The 17,457-nt window shown below is 42.0% G+C and overlaps 1 protein-coding gene across 12 annotated transcripts in view; it reads left to right on the top strand.

The window, feature by feature from the left end:
• LOC119539130 overlaps positions 1-17,457 on the top strand; it is a 206,621-nt gene that overhangs the window by 167,337 nt on the left and 21,827 nt on the right. For all 12 annotated transcript variants that reach the window (XR_005217796.1, XM_037842278.1, XM_037842280.1 and 9 more), the window contains 5 exons: positions 66-221; positions 5,317-5,546; positions 6,455-6,593; positions 7,782-7,902; positions 16,087-16,196. Coding sequence is in view for 11 of the 12 variants with exons in the window: in XM_037842278.1 (XP_037698206.1) it covers positions 66-221; positions 5,317-5,546; positions 6,455-6,593; positions 7,782-7,902; positions 16,087-16,196 (756 nt within the window). In the remaining variant the exon portion in view is untranslated. The remainder of the gene's footprint in view (positions 1-65; positions 222-5,316; positions 5,547-6,454; positions 6,594-7,781; positions 7,903-16,086; positions 16,197-17,457) is intronic.

Genomic DNA, 17,457 nt, shown 5'->3' with positions numbered 1-17,457 from the left:
TACCCCCCAAAAACTATATTTAAAAATATATGTAGAAACTTACAAAGTGGCTGTCCTTTTTTTAGTTGTGCCTCTGTGGACTGAGTGACCATGACCGCAAAGTGGCACATGGAGAGCTGGTGGGCATGCAACAGCTAATGGAAGACGTACTCCTGAGTAGCTATCATGTGAACATCGAGGGTTCCCCTGGACGGCAAACCACACTGGAGAAAAACACACAGGTATTCTTGATGAAAAATCTGCATAATTTGCCAGTGCTATATTACAGTGAAGGAGGTTTCTGTTTGAGGGATTGGTTAGAGAGTCCACAGCCTCTCCCACTGGGGTCCAGTCCTATGCTAATGCCACATCTGAGCAGCAGCAAAGCAGGGATACCCTGTGAAAGCCACTCCAAAGTAGTTTCTTTCACAATAAGTCCTATGATCAGTGGTATATCCATTTCTTTTCAGTTTGGAATGAAAACAAAGGTTATGGAAGTTCCACTGAAACCAAATGAAACAAGCATTCCAGCTGGATGCTTTTCCTTGTGAGTCACATGTATAGGGCTGGAGTTGGAGGGGCCAGAGGGGAATGAAGGCCCCGGGTGAACATCTCAGGCCTGGGTTCTTGTGCACATCACTTGACTAGCCCGTGGACATCTAGGCAAGCAGTCCCATCTCTGAACTTGTCCGTCTGAAGCTCAAGTTCACCTAAAATTATAGCTTCCACTTTAGATAGTTTTGCTTTTATCTGGAAACCAGACAAAGACAAGTTTGAACACAGGGTAAGCTAGCTGGTGCCCCCATTTAAAGAGCCTCCTTTCTGAGCCAAACTTTTTGAAAGATGCCCATACCAGCTATGTCCATTAACTTGCCTTCCATCCACTCCTCAAAACACTGTTTTCTGTCTTCTTCCCCACCACGCTTTCAGCAAGCACAACATGGTCCTTTTCTCTAAATCTGCAGGATACATTTCAGTCCCCCTCCTACCTGACTCATTGACAGCATTTGACACAGAGTGTTCTAGAAGCCCTCCCTGCCCTTGGCTTCCATAGCACAACTCTATCCTGGTCTTCCCCAACATTTCTAGCCACTCCTTCTCAGACTCCTTTGTTCTGCCAATTTATAAAATATTGTGTGTTTTTTTCAGATTCTGTCTAACTAAATCTATTACCAGGATCATATTTTGACTTTCATGGGCCCTAGGCATTTTTGTGATGATGGGTCCTTTTCTCCATAAAAAAAGTAAAAATTATAGTTTACAAATGCATTATTAATAAATTAATAAATGAACTAATATTATAAAGAATTTTCTTCAGTCTTACATGGGCTTTAGCACTGTGCCTAATCTGTAAGTTGGCTCTGACTGCTGCTAGGACTACTACAGGTCATGGGCTGAGGTCTGTACAGAGTACTTTCTTTGTATTAATTTAGTTAATCCTCGTAATAACTCCATGAGATAGGTACTTTCATTACTTTCATTTTATAGATAAGTATAGGAGGCTTGGAAAGGTTAAACAACATACCCAGTACCCCAGAGCTAAGACAGAGAGAAACCCAGATTCCAACCCAGCAGTCTGGCCCTAGAGCCCATCATATTCTTGTCCTATTCCTCACCCTCTCCTAGGCAAACCCATCTACTCTTATAGCTTTAATCACATTTACAAGTGTGAGCTCCAAAATCTACCTCTCCCACTTGAATCTCTCTCCTGTCAGATTCATATTTTCAGCTGCCTTCTGGACATTTCTACTTAGACATTCCATGTCAGAGACAGCATGTCCCAAACGGAGCCCATTTTCTTCCATTAAAACTTGCCCCTACTGTAATGCCTGTCAGTGAAAGGAACCACCATCTGCCCACTTGCCCAAGGCAAAAAATGTGGGTACCATCCTCTATCACCCCCACAATGACACCAAGTGTTACTTTCCTATTATTTTAATATTTCTTGAGTTTGTCAACTTTTCTCCATTCTCCCTCACCCCACCCCACCCCCAACAGGGCAAATCATCATCATCTACTATTGCTGAGCTATGATCATAACTTCCAGTCACTTCTGCCTCCTTCCAATCCATTCACCAGGGAAATATTTTTGAAATACAAATCTGATTATGTCGCTTCCCTCCTTAGAACCGTTCAATGGTTCTCAAATGCCCTGAAAATAAAGACCAAATGCCGTAACCAGAACTTCATTGCATGGTTCCTGCCAATATTTCTACTCTTAACTTCTTTCATTTTGTCAAATGCACCACACCCTCTCTCTCTCTCCTCTGTAACCTGATGCAAGCTGGTCCCTCTGGTGGAAAATTTCCCTCTTCTCCAACTCTCTACCTCATCATCTAATCCCTGTTTATCCTTCAGGTTTCCATTTCCAAGTCACTTTCTTTAGGAAGCTTTTCCTGATCTTCCACCTTCAAGTCAACGCCCCTCTGTGCCAATTAGGGTGCTGCTGCTGCAAGTAACAGGTTGCCCCACTAACTGTGACTTGAATTAAAGAGGTTTATTAATCTTCCATAACAAGAAGTGTAAAGGGAGGCAGTTCCCAAGGATTCAATCTTTGCGCCTTTGGAGTGTCTGCAAATTCCTCCTTTATCCTTGTAAGATGGAAACAAGAGCAAAAAAGCTTTCTCCTTGAGAGGCTCTATCTTTTTATCAAGGAGGAAAATCTTTCGAAGAAGCTTCCCAATAGTTTTGCCTTGTGTCTTATTGGCTGAAACTTTGTCACATGTCCACTCCAGACCAATCAGTGGGAATTTAATTCTACAACAGAATTTTTTCTTTAATGCAATAGCTTGTTGTTTTTTTTTTTTACTTTATCATAAATTTAAAAAAACCCAATTCAAACAAAACAAAACAAAGGAAGAAGAAAAACAAATAACCTAAAATAACTGCATTGCTTCCATGTCCCTACCATACCCCAAGAAAATTAACAAACCCTAACACAACAAAGGCATAAGAAAAAAAAAATCTAAAATAACTACATTGCTTCCAACATATTCCTACCATACCCCAAGAAAATTAAACCATGATCAAACAAAGGCATAAGAAAAACCAAATACCTAAAATAACTACATTTTAGCTAATTTTTAATGCAATAGCTTGTTTTTCACTTTATCAAAAAATTAAAAAGAAAAAATTCAAACAAAACAAAATAAAGGAATAAGAAAAACAAATAACCTAAAATAACTACATTGCTTCCAACATGTTCCTACCATGTTGCAAACCATAATCATTCCTGAGCATTCCCATAACATTGAGATTACCCTTAATAGTTTATCCGTTCTTATTAGATTATCGTTCCCTCTTCACTAGTTGCTGTCTATCTCTAGGTCCCCTACATTCTACAATATAAAATATTTATTTTACATTTTTCACTGAGTTCACATTAGTGATAACATACAATATCTCTCTTTTTGTACCTGGCTTATTTCACTCAGCATTACGTCTTCAAAGTTTATCCATGTTGTCATGTTTCATGACCTCATTCCTTCCTACTGCCATGTAGTATTCCATCATGTGTATATACCACATTTTGTTTATCCATTCATCTGTTCTACAACAGAATTGTTTCACTCAGAGAGAACAACAGAAATGTCTCGTTCAGAGCATTTGCAAAGCTGGGAATAGACCAAGTTGTGCCAAGATCAAGAAACACCAAAATCAAGAAACATGCTGAGCCTCTTGGTCCGTCTGGTTACCATTTTTTTGGGCCCAATTTATGATGGATTACCATCTTTCTCAGATACCTTTACCCTTCCCACCTTGCTGTTTCTTTATCCTGTCTCCTGTTGCTTCTCTCATCTTTTAAAACACTTAGGTAGAGAAGCCTTCTCTTAGTATGAACATTTGCATTTTACAGATAAAAATCTGGAGACTTGAAAAGGTTACATAAGGTTAAGTAAGTTTGCATTAAAATTATTATTTACTTTAGTTAGTTTTATTTAAGTGTTTTTATTTAAGAGAATTTAAGATACTCAATTAGGAAGCACTGGCATAAACTGCTCTGTGAGTCGGAACTCTTGGGTTCCTGTCCCAGCTGTAAGACCCCTCCTAAGATCTCTCTAGGCCTCAGTCTCCAAAACTCCAAAGTAAACTCAAGGCTTTAAAATGGTGGTCCAAAAAGCCCTGGGGTTCTTGAGAGGCACTTGGAGCCTTTTGAGGGGAGAGCACCCAGCTTCTAGGCTGTGTCTCCACCCTGCTCCATGTCTCCAGAGCTATTTGGCCTTGATCTATTTGATATTTTTGCCACTGCATATGATTTCATTTCATGAAAGGGTTCTGAGGCTAAAATAAAATCTGGAAATCCGTAGACGAGCTGACTGTTGAGGAGGCGGGCTACAAGCTGTCTGCAGGAGCTTGCTCTCCCTGGGTTCTTGCTTGCCAACCCTGACCAACCTTCTTCCAAGCAGACAGTGCTTTCTTTAGATATGTTAATAGTACCGATCTAGGATCCAATTTAGTAGGTGGTAATTCTTCCCGTTCCCTAGCCAGAGAACTTGAGTGTCTAAGGCACATGTCACCTGATTGGACCCTGATGTTCTTTGAAGCCCTTCTTGTAACATCCTGGGATTTGCCATCCTCACCTGCAAAGAAGGGCTCTGTTTTCTGTGACTGGGACCCTGTAGTCACCCAAGGACCTGAGCACAGGTCCCTATTCTGTCTATCCCTTTCTAGGTGACCCTGGGCCTCACAGCCCCAGCTGCAGAAGAGCAAGGGCCTGAGAACCTTGTTCCCTCCACATGCTCCAGGGCCCTCAACAAATATTTATTTAGTGAAGGCCTCAGTCAATGAATGAGCAAATTATAATTGTGAAATAAAATTTCCTATTGAATAATAAATTATATGAGAAATAATCTCTTTTAAAGGATGAAAGAAGAACAGGAGATGGGATAAACTTGAATTTCCATTTCATTACTCATAAAGTGGGTAAAATCCCCAATGTAAGGCTGTATTATAGCACTACCATGATGGGGATTTAAATCTCCATTGCTAAAGGAGCACCTTCTAGAATGTGGATGCTAAACAGGAAAGGCTCAATTTTTCAAAGGCAGAAAAAATGTTATTACCCAAGTAAGGGAGTATTAAAAATGAGTGGTTCCTGATCTAAGCAGAAAGCTGATATTGAGACATTTTTATCCTTTCTGCACATTGTCTGTTCAGGAGGGATGCTTAACTACATGTGCTACATATGTTGCATACAGCCCTCTAAACCATTCCTCCTGGAAAGAAAATCCAACTGCTTTATTCTCCAAAGACTTCCTTCTGCATGGGGTGCATGTAAAAGATTATCCTGCATTGGTCCATGAGCTTAATGAAGAAGGACTTCTGTGATGTTTTCAGCCAGATTTGCCCAAGGTTCCAGAATTCCGAAGTCATCTCCAAAGCAGCCCAATAGCCCCCAGGGTGCTGGAGAGCCCACGTGAGGCCCTGACGTCCCTGGCTTTGCTGAGGTCATTTCTGACTCTGTGGAAGCAGCTGGAAGTACTAAAGGAGCGATGGAGCCAACTCAAGCTGCAAGGCCAGGACATCAACACGGTCTCTCTCTACAAACAATTCTCTGAGCTCTACGAGTGAGTGTCACTGAGGCAGAAATTCATGTCAATTAGTAGAACCCAGGGTTTGATGAGTCCTTGCCCCTTGCTCTAAGGAGGAAGGAGATTTGGTTCATGAAGCCTGGTATATCCAGCTCCACTGGTTCCAGTGGAAGCCGGGCAACATGTCTCTGCAACAATGATTTAGGGGAAAAGCTAGGTTGCATTAAATGAAAGGACAGAGCTGGATTCCACTAAGCTACACTGTATCTATTTTACCTAGAGTCCGTTCCTAGAAACCTGTGCCTCTGAAGCAGCCCCACAGTGTAACTCTGAAGCTTTTTAATCCCTAGGATCCCAGGGAGCAATGGATGGGGAGCTGATGCTGCTGTAAACTCCTCCCCATTCCCTGCCCCTTTAGACCCACGTGCTGAGTCTCTGAGAGCTTCATGCATTGCAGCCAGAGGTACAAATATGGAGCAGCATTCAGCCCTGGGTCTGCAGTATGGTGGGAAATTGTAGCAGCTTCAAGCCCTGGCTGGGATGACTTCGCTGGCAAGAAAGACACATTTGCTTGTTCCTGCGTCCACCACCAAACAAGCATTTACTAAGCTCCCACCACCCACCATACCGGACCTTACTGAGCACACAAAGTTTCTCTCAGCTTCCTGTCAACTAGGGAGTGAGAAGACTTGTCAAAATTTTGAAGCATGAGGACTGAAATTATATGTACCCAAAGGGAAAGGGCCTTTGGATATAATATTGACTTAGGGAGTGGCGACCATGGTCAATTTAGACGTTAATAGGAATGGCTATGAGTGGGTTGGGAGGTTTAGACGTGATGACTGAAAGTCTTGCTACAGTAAACAGAAAGTGAATTAAAATAATAGAGAATATGAATGAGAAAAAAATATGTTTGCTAATTTTCCTTCTCTCATCTTTAATAGAACCGACATTCTGTATCCCAGCATGAAAGCTATAGCTAGGCGGATGGGGAAAGAAGATGAATTTGAAGAACTTAGAGTAAATAATCAGTCTATTCTTCCCCCCAGAGGAGCTTCAGAAATTGAAATAAAAACTCAGCAGGTATGCAGCAGCTATTTTAAATTTGGTATTGAAAAAAATTGCTTTATGACACTAGCATTTAAAACCACAGATATTCCCAAATGGTGTTTTTAAAGAAGTTAAATATAAATTGCAGGTTTGCAAATCATTGAACAAGCTCTGGGGGAGGTAAGTATATAAAGGCATTTGGGGCTTTGATCAAGCAAATAACCATCCCCTGATGTATTACTTCTGTAAGTCTAGATTTTCATTTTCTGATTTTCCTCAAATTGAGATACAGCTGCACATGGAAGACTACAATAGAACACATAATCACAAGTATCTAAAACATAAAATTCAGCACAGAAATGTCACCCCTCCCCCATGGGAGCTTAGTAAATGCTTGTTTGGTGTTGGACACACACACCCTACCCATGGAAATAAAATATTTAAAATTAGCTTTTATAATCTTTTTCTGAGGAAAAGAAAATGCAATTTATGTACTAGCACATTTGGTGTGTGTTAAATGATCAACGCAGAGAGACCGTTTCCCAAGTCTTTGCTCACCTTGGGCCTGGAACACAGGCTCTGCGTGACTGTGCTTATTGGAACAGGTGGGCAAAGCCCGTGGCTGTTTGGCTATCAATGCCGAATTGCCTGGCCACAGAGCAACTAGGAGAACTGATGCCAGCCCCCAACTCCCAGTCCCAGGCCCATTGCTTGCCTCTTTGAACCCTGTTTCCTCTCTAGCACCTGGGGAGGGAGAAATGTGGGGTCTCCAAGCATACATAATGAAAAGAGTGAGAGCTCCTGCGGTTGTTATTAGCATGGAGTTTTCTCTTTAGGAGTTCTAAATCTTCATGTGAAATCCTCCTTGACATCTTACGTTGAGTTTCAGACCTTAGGACTTCTCTTGTAATGCCCACAAAATTCCTGCCCACATTTAGAGACCCTAAAAAACACTAGGTTGCCTTTGCAATTAGGCCGAACTTGATAACACAGGTTGTATTTCATCAGTCAGGATGTGAGCCAGGAAGAACAGATGGTGGTGTCTGCAGAAGTGTATCTAGCCCCAAGAGACACTTGGGAACCCTAGAACAGAGCCCCTCCTTCCTGGGGAGAGGAGCTGAAAGATAGGACCTAACCCAAGGCCTTCTGCCGGAATTTGACTCAGGAACCCAGAGAGTAAGCTGAAAGTGGAGAGTGACTCTCAACCTATGCCCATTCTAGCTTCAGAAACTTTGGGAAAGTCTTGAAATTCATATGATCCAGGAGGTACTAAGAAGAGTTAAAAGAGAGAGGACACTGGTTATATCAGAAAAATCCAAGGAAGAGTATACACTCCCTACAGGTAAAGTCTTTTTATTTTATTACTTCCCACAATAACATAGATTGATTTTCCCTAATTAAGAAAACAATCCATGCATCCGAAGTCATTTAGAAAAACACTACAGTGCCCAGAAAATGAGATTAAAATTACTTTTTAACCTTGACTCAGAGAAAAGTACTATTAACACTTTCGTATATTTCCAAAAAGACTTTTAAATAGAAAACATATGTTTACTTCAGTCTCAACTCTGCTGATTAACTCATAACTGAAACAAGGTTAAATGGGGAAAACACACAAAAGCTTTCCTGTCTGTGTATAGATATATGCATATATGTATGTCTATATCTCAAAATCTTACCTATAGATTGATCTTTATACCTATCTATTTATCTATATTTGGTGTTGGGAAGTGATCAAAATCACTTCCTTTCGTCTTCCTGGTCCATCTTCCTGGGCCTGAGATCTGTGCGTGCACACAGGTTGCATGGGGGCATTTGACATTTAATGCTCTGTGGCCATGTCTTGAAATTCTTGCTAATTTTCATTTTGAATTTGTGTTTTGTCAATGAAGAGGACATCCAGAACTTGGGGGCTTTTAGCCCTTGTTCAAGGATGATTCCACCTCCTGCACCTCTCCACCCCCCGAGGACCAGTTCTCAGCCACCCACCCCTCTGTGTCCTGACACTGTCTGGCTCCCCCCACCTTGCCCCTGCCCAGCAATCGCTGTCACCCTCCACCTTTCTGGGCACAGGGCAGCATCTCAGGGACCCCAAGCTGGCAGCACCACGGTGACTGGGCTGGGCCAGGCCTCTTGACCACTTCCCATCCAGGTATCCAGCATATCCCAGCACAGAGGTTGTAATATGCTGGGGGGTTGCCTATCCACAGCAGGTTGGGGCTGGGGGCTGTGAGAAGGGGAGAGGGCTAAATGGCCTTCCCCACTCTGGCCAGAGCCCGGAGCATCCATGGGAATGGCTGGGCTGGGGTCCTGGGTGCCTGTGGGGTTCTGCACTTACCCTGCAAATATCCCCATGCCAAGGGAGTGTGACATTAAATACCAAATAAAAAGCACTGTGGCAGGTCGAGAGAGACTGAAGGAGATAGGAAAAAGCTTTATATTTTAGCATGGCACTTCTTGCCTGCTCTTTAAACAAGAGGCCCTGTATTTTTCATTGGACCCTGAAAATTATGTAGCTGGTCCTGTTTGAATTACAGTGTCTATTCCCGACGCCTAATGATTCTGTAGGAAAACCCAGAACCTTTGTGCTAGAGAGTTATTGTCTGACAAGCACAATAAATTAGGTTTTCCTTTTGAGGCACAGTTCACAGACATAGTAATGTTAATTAACAACCCCTGTATCCACCTAAGACTTTGTCATTTTATCAGGGCTTCCAGTAACTGAATTCTGTAAACAGGGCTTTGGGGAGAGGCTGTCCAATGAGAAGAGGCAAACCACCCCCCGAGCTGGGCATCTCTGAAGGTCACTGGAGAGCTGAGTGTGGTTGAGCTCCAGTTACAGAACACTTAACAGGACACAAAGTGCTTTGTTGTTTGGGCTGTGTTTGCCACATCCAGGCAGCTCCCTTCAGAGTCCTTGAAAAAATCCACAAGCATGCGGAAGGTGAAACCATCTGCACATTTAGGGCTGTGCTTCTTATGAAACACTTGGGGGTGGAAGCATCTTTGCTTTATGGCTGTGCTACTTTGCACAGGGTGCTTGTCAGCTGAACTTGTGCAGGGCCTTATATAAGGGGACCGTAGGAGTCAGGCAGAGGAGAGAGGAAACTTTATTTTTCCAATGGTGGCAAGGTTGTTATTACCAGGCCTTACTGTGGCTGGAGTACATGGGCCAATTTTAAATGCTTGTTTGGTTCTGTACTCACAAGACTTTTAAAATCAATGTTGAGTTTTTTAAAGTTTTTTAGTTTTTGGTCTGTCCAGCATGACTCAATGTAGAAGCCTGGGTCTGCTCTTCTACTGAGTCCTGTGGTGCAAGTAGTGAGGCCCCACTGGGTGCCAGGAGTGCTTTTGTATATGTTTCTTCAGTTTGGTCTTCTTGAGAACTTTGTGGGCTGGGTGGCTTCAAAAAGGGTGACATAACCCTGGGATCCCTGCCCAACTACTGCTATCCCAGCGTCAAGGAGTAGCCTTTGTGAATGGGGCTTCCAAGCAGGGTCCACCTCTTCATACAGAGAACACCCTTTGTGGTCAAGGTTAGCTTGGGGCTGGGGCTCTCTGGCGGGGACTGGGGAAATGGAGAGTCTTGAGAGCCTGGAGGACAGAGGAGACTCCTGTCCTTTCCCCTTGAGGTCTTCTCTTTCCCTGTTGGCCAATTCTGTTATCCATATTTATACCTGCCAGAAAAGGGAGCAGGGACTACGTCTCCTCTCTACCTGCCACTCTCCTCCTCACCTTGTCCTGGGGGCTGATTCTTTTTCAATGGCCTCTGAATGGGTTTCCAGTTTGTCAGGGAGCTTCTTTAAATATGTCATCCAAATCTAACCCCTGGTGCTTGTTCTTAGTAGCTGAACTAAATGCTCCCCTTAGAACCTTCAAAAGCAACACCAGACACCCTTGTTCAGCCTCGGGGCTTGCCTTAGAAGGGGAGGTAGGCTCCATCGAATTAAAAGGCCCTAGCATACCTTTTGAAATGACTTTCAAGTGATTTTTCTAATTTTGTCTGAGCAATTTTTGGGCCAACAGTCTCCAAAGTGGGGTGCATGTATACCAGGGGCATGGTAAGAAAATATTAGAACTTCCAAATATTTCTAAATATGTAAGACATCACAGGTCATATTCCACACCGAGGTGTCCTGAAGTGACAGTGGGGAGTCAGCTCGTAAGTGAACTTTCTCCATAATTTTTTTTTAATACTATAAATTGTAGACCTTGTACTATGTATTATGGTTTATAGAAAGATGGTACAGAGCTCTAAGTCAGTGAATACATATGCAAAGAAAAGGCCTAGACTCTGTGATAAATGATTGCGAATGTTTGTGAATTTACATATTTTTAAGTTAAATAAAATGTTGAAGATAGTGCATGCCATTTTTTTTAGGATTCTCTGTTCTACCTGACTTCTTTTGAATGACCAACCGTCAGTCTTGTTTACATCGGATAAGAGGATATCTGCTGTGTTTTGCAGACTTTTGTTTGTCTTTTTATTATAAAAATAATTTTGCAGAACTTGGGGTTAAACAATGTTAAAAGGTTCCTTTACTCCAGGCCTTCCCAGAGTCTTTACCATCCTATGGTATATTGTGAATATCCAGGAGAGAGAGTATGTAATGTTTTTCAAATTTAGTTGACCACAGAACCCTTTATCCCTTTGTGAGAATTAGATTAAGTTTAGCTTTTACACAGGGTGGGGGCAGCTCAGGGGAATGGCAGAGGGTCAAGAAGCCAAGCTATAATCAGTGGCCGGTCCTCCTGTTTATCCGCCCACTGTCTTTGCAAGGTGGAGACTGGGGGAGGGTAGATATTCCTTAAACAGCTTCATAAATTGTTACCAAACTAGCTCAGACTAGCTCTGCAGTTAAAGAACAAAGGAAAGAGGGGTGGAGACTTGTTTCTAATGTTCCAAGTTTGCACAGGAGACCTTTTTTTCAAATGTTTCCAATTTGGGCAGGCTGCATGTTTCAAATTTGCTCGGGCTAGTTAGGCTTGTTGAATAGAATGTAACCTCTGAAGTATCCAGCCAATGGAGAAACAGAGGAGGGACTTGCAGTTAGGTGTAGGGAATAAATACTGCTGGGTCTATTGTTCTGTGCGCCAACCCCCCCCCCCACACACACACACACATTTTGGTTAGGCTCCTGTTCTTGCAAGATTGTGAATAAATTCTTTTCTTCTCCATAATTGGGTGAGCATTTATTCCTTTTTAGGAATAGTGCTTGTTTCTCACACCCTAGGGGACATCTGTCATCAGTTAAGGAACTAATGTTCTGGGGAGCAGTTTGACAAAAACAGGAGTATAAGAGACATACATACAAGCAATAAAGGCTTTTGACCTACCCCTCTGTCTCTTCGGGGACCTGCTGGCTGGTATGTCTAGTGTGTCTTCAGATTTCATTTCTGCCTTGGCTTAAGGCCCAGGCACCCCTCAGGCACAGAGGTCTGGTGGTTGTTAGAGAAGTGAAATGCTACCAAACCAAGGTGCCTTTCCTAAAGGGAAGAGACTGGGTGGAGGTGTTGTTCAGAGAGGGAGAGGGGAAGTGGTTTGGCCAACAGGAAGTCAAAGTTTCCTCCAGTCAAAGGACCTGGGGACAGAGTGAGAGGGAAAACTGAAATCCTAATTTAAGCCCCAGTGTGTTGTCTCCCTCCCACCTCTATGTTTTTGTCCAAGACTGCCTCTTTGTCTTAAAGAAGCCATGACCACACACACTGATAATGAGACACAGACAGCCAGCTCCACTTGGCCAGGAATTACTTCTCTTGGATGAATGCCACACTTTCCCTGGCTTCCCCTGACTCCTGCCTGCAGATGCGGATGCATATCTGAACTTGAACTCATGAGGAAGAAGCAGACTGGGAAATCTTCCCAGTACTCCAGTAAAATTCCTCCTCTTTAGCTGAGTCCAGAGCTAAACCCCAAACTGGCTCAGTGAACATTTGCCAGGCAGTGGTCCCCGAGCATTTGGCAAATGTGGTCCCTCACAGGCTTGTCTCTGAGCTAGAGACCTGCCGTAAAATTACCCGGTTAAAGGTATCCAACTTCTTGCCTGAGAATTTCTGAACTATACATAAGCTCTGTCTTTGCAAGGCTGAGACTTAGAAAAAGTGCCTAAAAGTCTTAAGAAATGTGAACTTCCAAGCACATTAACTCTTGGATTTTATACTTCAACTGTGCTGGGACAGTGGTGCTATGTTTACTTTCCTTTATTGTCCTAAAGGATAAAGCAAAACCAGGTATATATGCTTATTATAGAAAGTAACCAATTGTAGAAGAAATATGGAATCCAGTTTTCAAGAACAAGATCCCCAAGAAACAGCACATTAAGTGTAAATACCAGGGGCTCCTGCTCTATCTTATTCACATTTCAAGGCAGACTGTGCTGGACAGGTCCCCTGGCGTGCACTGAGCCTTCTGCCAGAAAGCTGAAGGTATGAGTAGGAAATCTCGATTAAAATTAGAAACAGCTGAGGGAGTGGGTCTGTGGGTGCTCTTGTGGAGGGCCAGTACTCCCACAACAGAAAAGAGAGCAGGGTGGAGCTTGGCTCCTACCTCCGAGTCCATAGGCCTCTCTTGGACCCCTCTTTTCAACACTCCACTGGGACTATGCACAAAGAAGTAGGCCCTACCCAGTCAGCTCTTACCAACATTATAATTATATACATGTGCGTTGGCTTTTCCCCTAAGATAGTTGAAGTGTTGATATCCTTACATTTTTACAACACTACCATATTATTTTTAAATTTGATTTCATTTTTTAACAAATTTATATATTCATATGGTTCAAAACTCAAAATGTTATAGCAAGAATTTGAGAAGATATTGAGAAGTCTTGCTTCCACCCTTGACCCCAAGTGCCCCATTCCACCATCTATATATAGGTCATATTTAAGGAACATCAAGGACCCACATGTGACTGGAGTGGAGCAAGTGAGGAGAGTAGTAGGAGGTGAAGTCAGTGAGGTAAGAGGGGAGGAGGGCCGATCATCCAGGCCATCATAAGGACTTTCACATTTACTCTGAAGGTAGTGGGAGCCATCCCGGGATGCTGTGTGAGAAGAGACTGTGAAGAAGGCAAGGGTGGAAGAAGAGAGAGGTTGACTTGGAGGCTGTTGCAATAATCCAAACAAGAGGAGTTAGTGGCTCAATCAAGGTTGGAAGCAATAGAATTAGGAAGTGGTCAGATGCCAGGTATATTTTGAAGGAGGTGCTAATGGATTGGCTCTTGGTTGTGGGCAAAAGAGAGGAGTCAGTGATGACTTCAAGGTTTTTGACCTGAGTAATTGAGAAAATGGAATTGCCATCAGCTGAGATGGGAGGACAGTAGATGAAGCAAGTTAGGAAGGATGATTAGGGCAAGGTGAGTTTGAAATACCTTTTAGACATCTAAGTGGCAGTTGATACAAATTTGAGAGTTGTCAACATATAGATGGTACTGAGCCATGAGACTAGAAGACATTACCAGGAGAGTGAGTGTAAATAGAAAAGAGGAGGTACACAAGGCCTCAGCCCTGGGACACTCTGGTGTTAAGAGCTGGGGGTGAGAAAGGAAAAAGGAGAACCAGCAAAGGAGACCTATAAGGAACATAGTCAGGCAGGAGGAAAACGAGGACAGAGTGGTGTCCCAACACCTAGTGAAAGAAGTTTCACAGGCAGGAGGAAGTAATAAATTTGTCATTTGCCACTGATAGCTCAAGTAAGATTAGGACTGAGGACTAACCATAGTCTTTAGCTACATAGAGGTCATTGGTGTTTATGACAACATCAGTTCCAGTAGAAGTGTTAGAGGCAAGAGCCAGATGAGTGGGTTTAGGGAGGAATTAGGGAGAAATTGCAGGCAGTTAGTTTAGACATCTCCTTCTGAGAGTTTTGCTACAAAAGAGAGCAAATAAATGGGGCAATAGTTGACAGGGGATGTGGGGGCAAGAGAGATTTTTATGAGCTGGGAGAAAGAGTGGCATGTTTGTGTGTTATTGTAAGTGATCCAGGAGAAAGGGGAGAAATAATGAGAAAGGAGAAAGAGAATTTTCAGAGCACTCACCTCTAGTAAGCTTGAGGGAATACCCCCCTTATTATCTTCATTATATCTTTCTTTTAAAGAAAAGATAGCATTTTATGTCCACTGCCCTGCACTTTGCATTTTTCACTTAACAGTTGTGCCAGTTTGAATGTATTGTCCCCCAGAAAAAGCCATATTCTTTGATGCAATCTTGTGGGGCAGACATTTTAGTGCTGATTAGATAGGAATTCTTTAAGTGTTTCCATGGAGATGTGCCCCACCCAAGTGTAGGTGATAACTCTGATGAGATAATTTCCATGGAGGTGTGGCCCCACCCATTCAGTGTGGGCCTTGGTTACTGGAGCAGTATATAAGCTGAGACAGCAGGAGCAAGTTGACACAGCCAAGAGGGACACTTTGAAGAAAGCACAGAAATAGATGAGAGACATTTTGAAGATGGCCATTGAAAGCAGACTCTTGCTCCAGAGAAGCTAAGAGAGGACAAATACCCCAAGTGCAAACTAAGAGTGACATTTTTGAGGAACTGCAGCCTAGAGAGGAACATCCTGAGAGAAAGCCATTTTGAAACCAGAACTTTGGAGCAGAGGCCAGCCACGTGCCTTCCCAGCTAACAGAGGTTTTCCAGGCACCATTGGCCATCTTCCAGTGAAGGTACCCAATTGCTGATGTATTACCTTGGACACTTTATGGCCTTAAGACTGTAACTGTGTAACCAAATACACCCCCTTTTATAAAAGCCAATCGGTCTCTGGTGTTTTGCATTCTGGCAGCATTAGCAAATTAGAACAACAGTCTATGGTTCTGTTTATCTCAGAACATGAAGAATGTCCTTTTTTTTTTTTTTTTTTTTGTACAATTGCATGTAACTCCATTGTTGGGCTGTGCCATAGTTTAAGTAACTGACCCTTAAAGATGGGCACTTGTGTTGTTTCTAGTCTTTTTCTGCCATAAACAATGCTGCTCTGAATAACTTTAAATGAGCATCATTTCATATATGTTGGCACGGTTGCTACAGTTAAGACAGCATTTTAATTCATGACTCCTTTGGATTTCCTTTCCTTTATAAAATTAACTCTATATTGAAATTAATTTTGCCCTGTAGCACCAGAAATGTACTAAAACAGATAAACATAATAACTCTTCATTTGTTCCTGATATTTGTATTAGACCCAAATAATCATTCAGATAAAAGAATTGATGTCAGGAAGGGTCAATAATAACATTTGATTCCGAGTTTTCAGTTATGGTAATGGCATTGTGTTCACTGGGCTTCAGAGGTGCTTTTCCAAATCTTCTAATTAGGAATCTTGTTAAAGATCTTCCTTATTCCCAAGTTCCAGAGGGTCCCGGGTCCTCAACCACCTCCTCACCTCCCTTGTCCCATGCACAAGTGGCATATTTTCAGATATGACAGGGTTTGTCCAGTATTGTGTCTCAAGAAGTTACCACTTCATAGCTAGTGATGGTTGTCAATGTCTTATGATACTAATTTTGTTATGTTTTTCCCCCAGAGCTGTGGAAACACCAAGTCATGAAAGAAAACTTTTCAGTCATAAGACCACAAATAGTTGAAAAATTTATACAGAGATTAATGGAGAATTATCAGGATGGTGGTCTAGAGGTATGTATTGAAAATTAGTCATTCTGGTTTTTTAAAACATAAACCCAAATAAAGAAGACTCTCCTTCTGCATCTACTAATACTTCCCTCCTCTCCTAGAATGATGCTGATACTGAGACTAAACCCCAAATAGTAATCATTTGTTATCATTTTCTTCTTGGAAAAGAACTGATTTCTGATAAAGATGCAAATAACTGGAATGTTCATATGTGCAGGGTGATTTCAGATTTGGTCAAATTTTTAAAGTAACCTTGGGGTTTGTTTAGAAAGTTAATGTTGAGTTAATGGTTAGCAACATTTCTTGTTACTGGTTTTTTTAATATAGAAAACATTAAAGAAGAAAACCAAAATAGAAACATCCCCTAGAAAACATTTTTTAAATGTACAATATGAAAAAATTTTGTAGTTAAGAAAAGTAAAATTTTCACCCCTCCTCCACGCCACCATCCCCAGTTTCCTCTCCACAAAGGAAACAGCATCAACAATTTTGTGTGTGTAAACTTCCAGAAGAGTACTTGAATCTGTAACAACTCTTATGACATATATATATAACAATAATATATATTTAATACATACACACACATACACAGTCCTTGGAGATTTGAAAGTTTACTTTGGCAGGAAGTACCTTGCTAAATCAAAGCAATCAGCTGAAAAGGCAGGATAAGAGAGTGTATGTGGGTATTTTGCCATAACAGAGCTTTTAGGATCATTAATAAATTAAACATAAGTGCATTAGGTAGATATGAATCCGATTTCCTTTGAAATTCAACCATTTTTAAAAGCCTGGCTTAGCAAAATGTGTTCAATTTATTAAAATAATGTTTCCCTCAAATTTACATTTTCAAATATATTTCAAATATTCCTCATTTTATAATGTACACTTCAGTTCTTACTTATGAGGGAGAGAATTCACAAACTGGGATGGGGATATATTTTTCCTTTAACTTTGTGATTGACAAGTATTTGCTTTAAGCTTTAAATTATACAGAAATGAAGGGGGTGAAGTGGTTCCGTCCTCAAGGTTTTGTTCCTTTGGGGTTCCTGCAGCTCAGCGGCTCCCAGTCGGAGGTACAGAGGTGATAAGGTGGGGAGTGCTCAGAAAAATGTTTGAATGAAACAGTTTTGTGGCTCAAGATCTGCTCTTCCCCTATCTATATACTTCACCCCAACTTTGAGGGTGAGATCCTGACAGAAAGAAAGCTGGGCATTAGTAGGCAGGTCAAACCCATATCAGGTACAACCCAAACAGTGGGGCACAC

This window comes from Choloepus didactylus, chromosome 7, assembly GCF_015220235.1.
Source record: "Choloepus didactylus isolate mChoDid1 chromosome 7, mChoDid1.pri, whole genome shotgun sequence".
Taxonomy (NCBI): domain Eukaryota; kingdom Metazoa; phylum Chordata; class Mammalia; order Pilosa; family Megalonychidae; genus Choloepus; species Choloepus didactylus.
The sequence above is the reverse complement of the archived record's forward strand: the minus strand, read 5'-3'. Positions and strand labels throughout refer to the sequence as shown.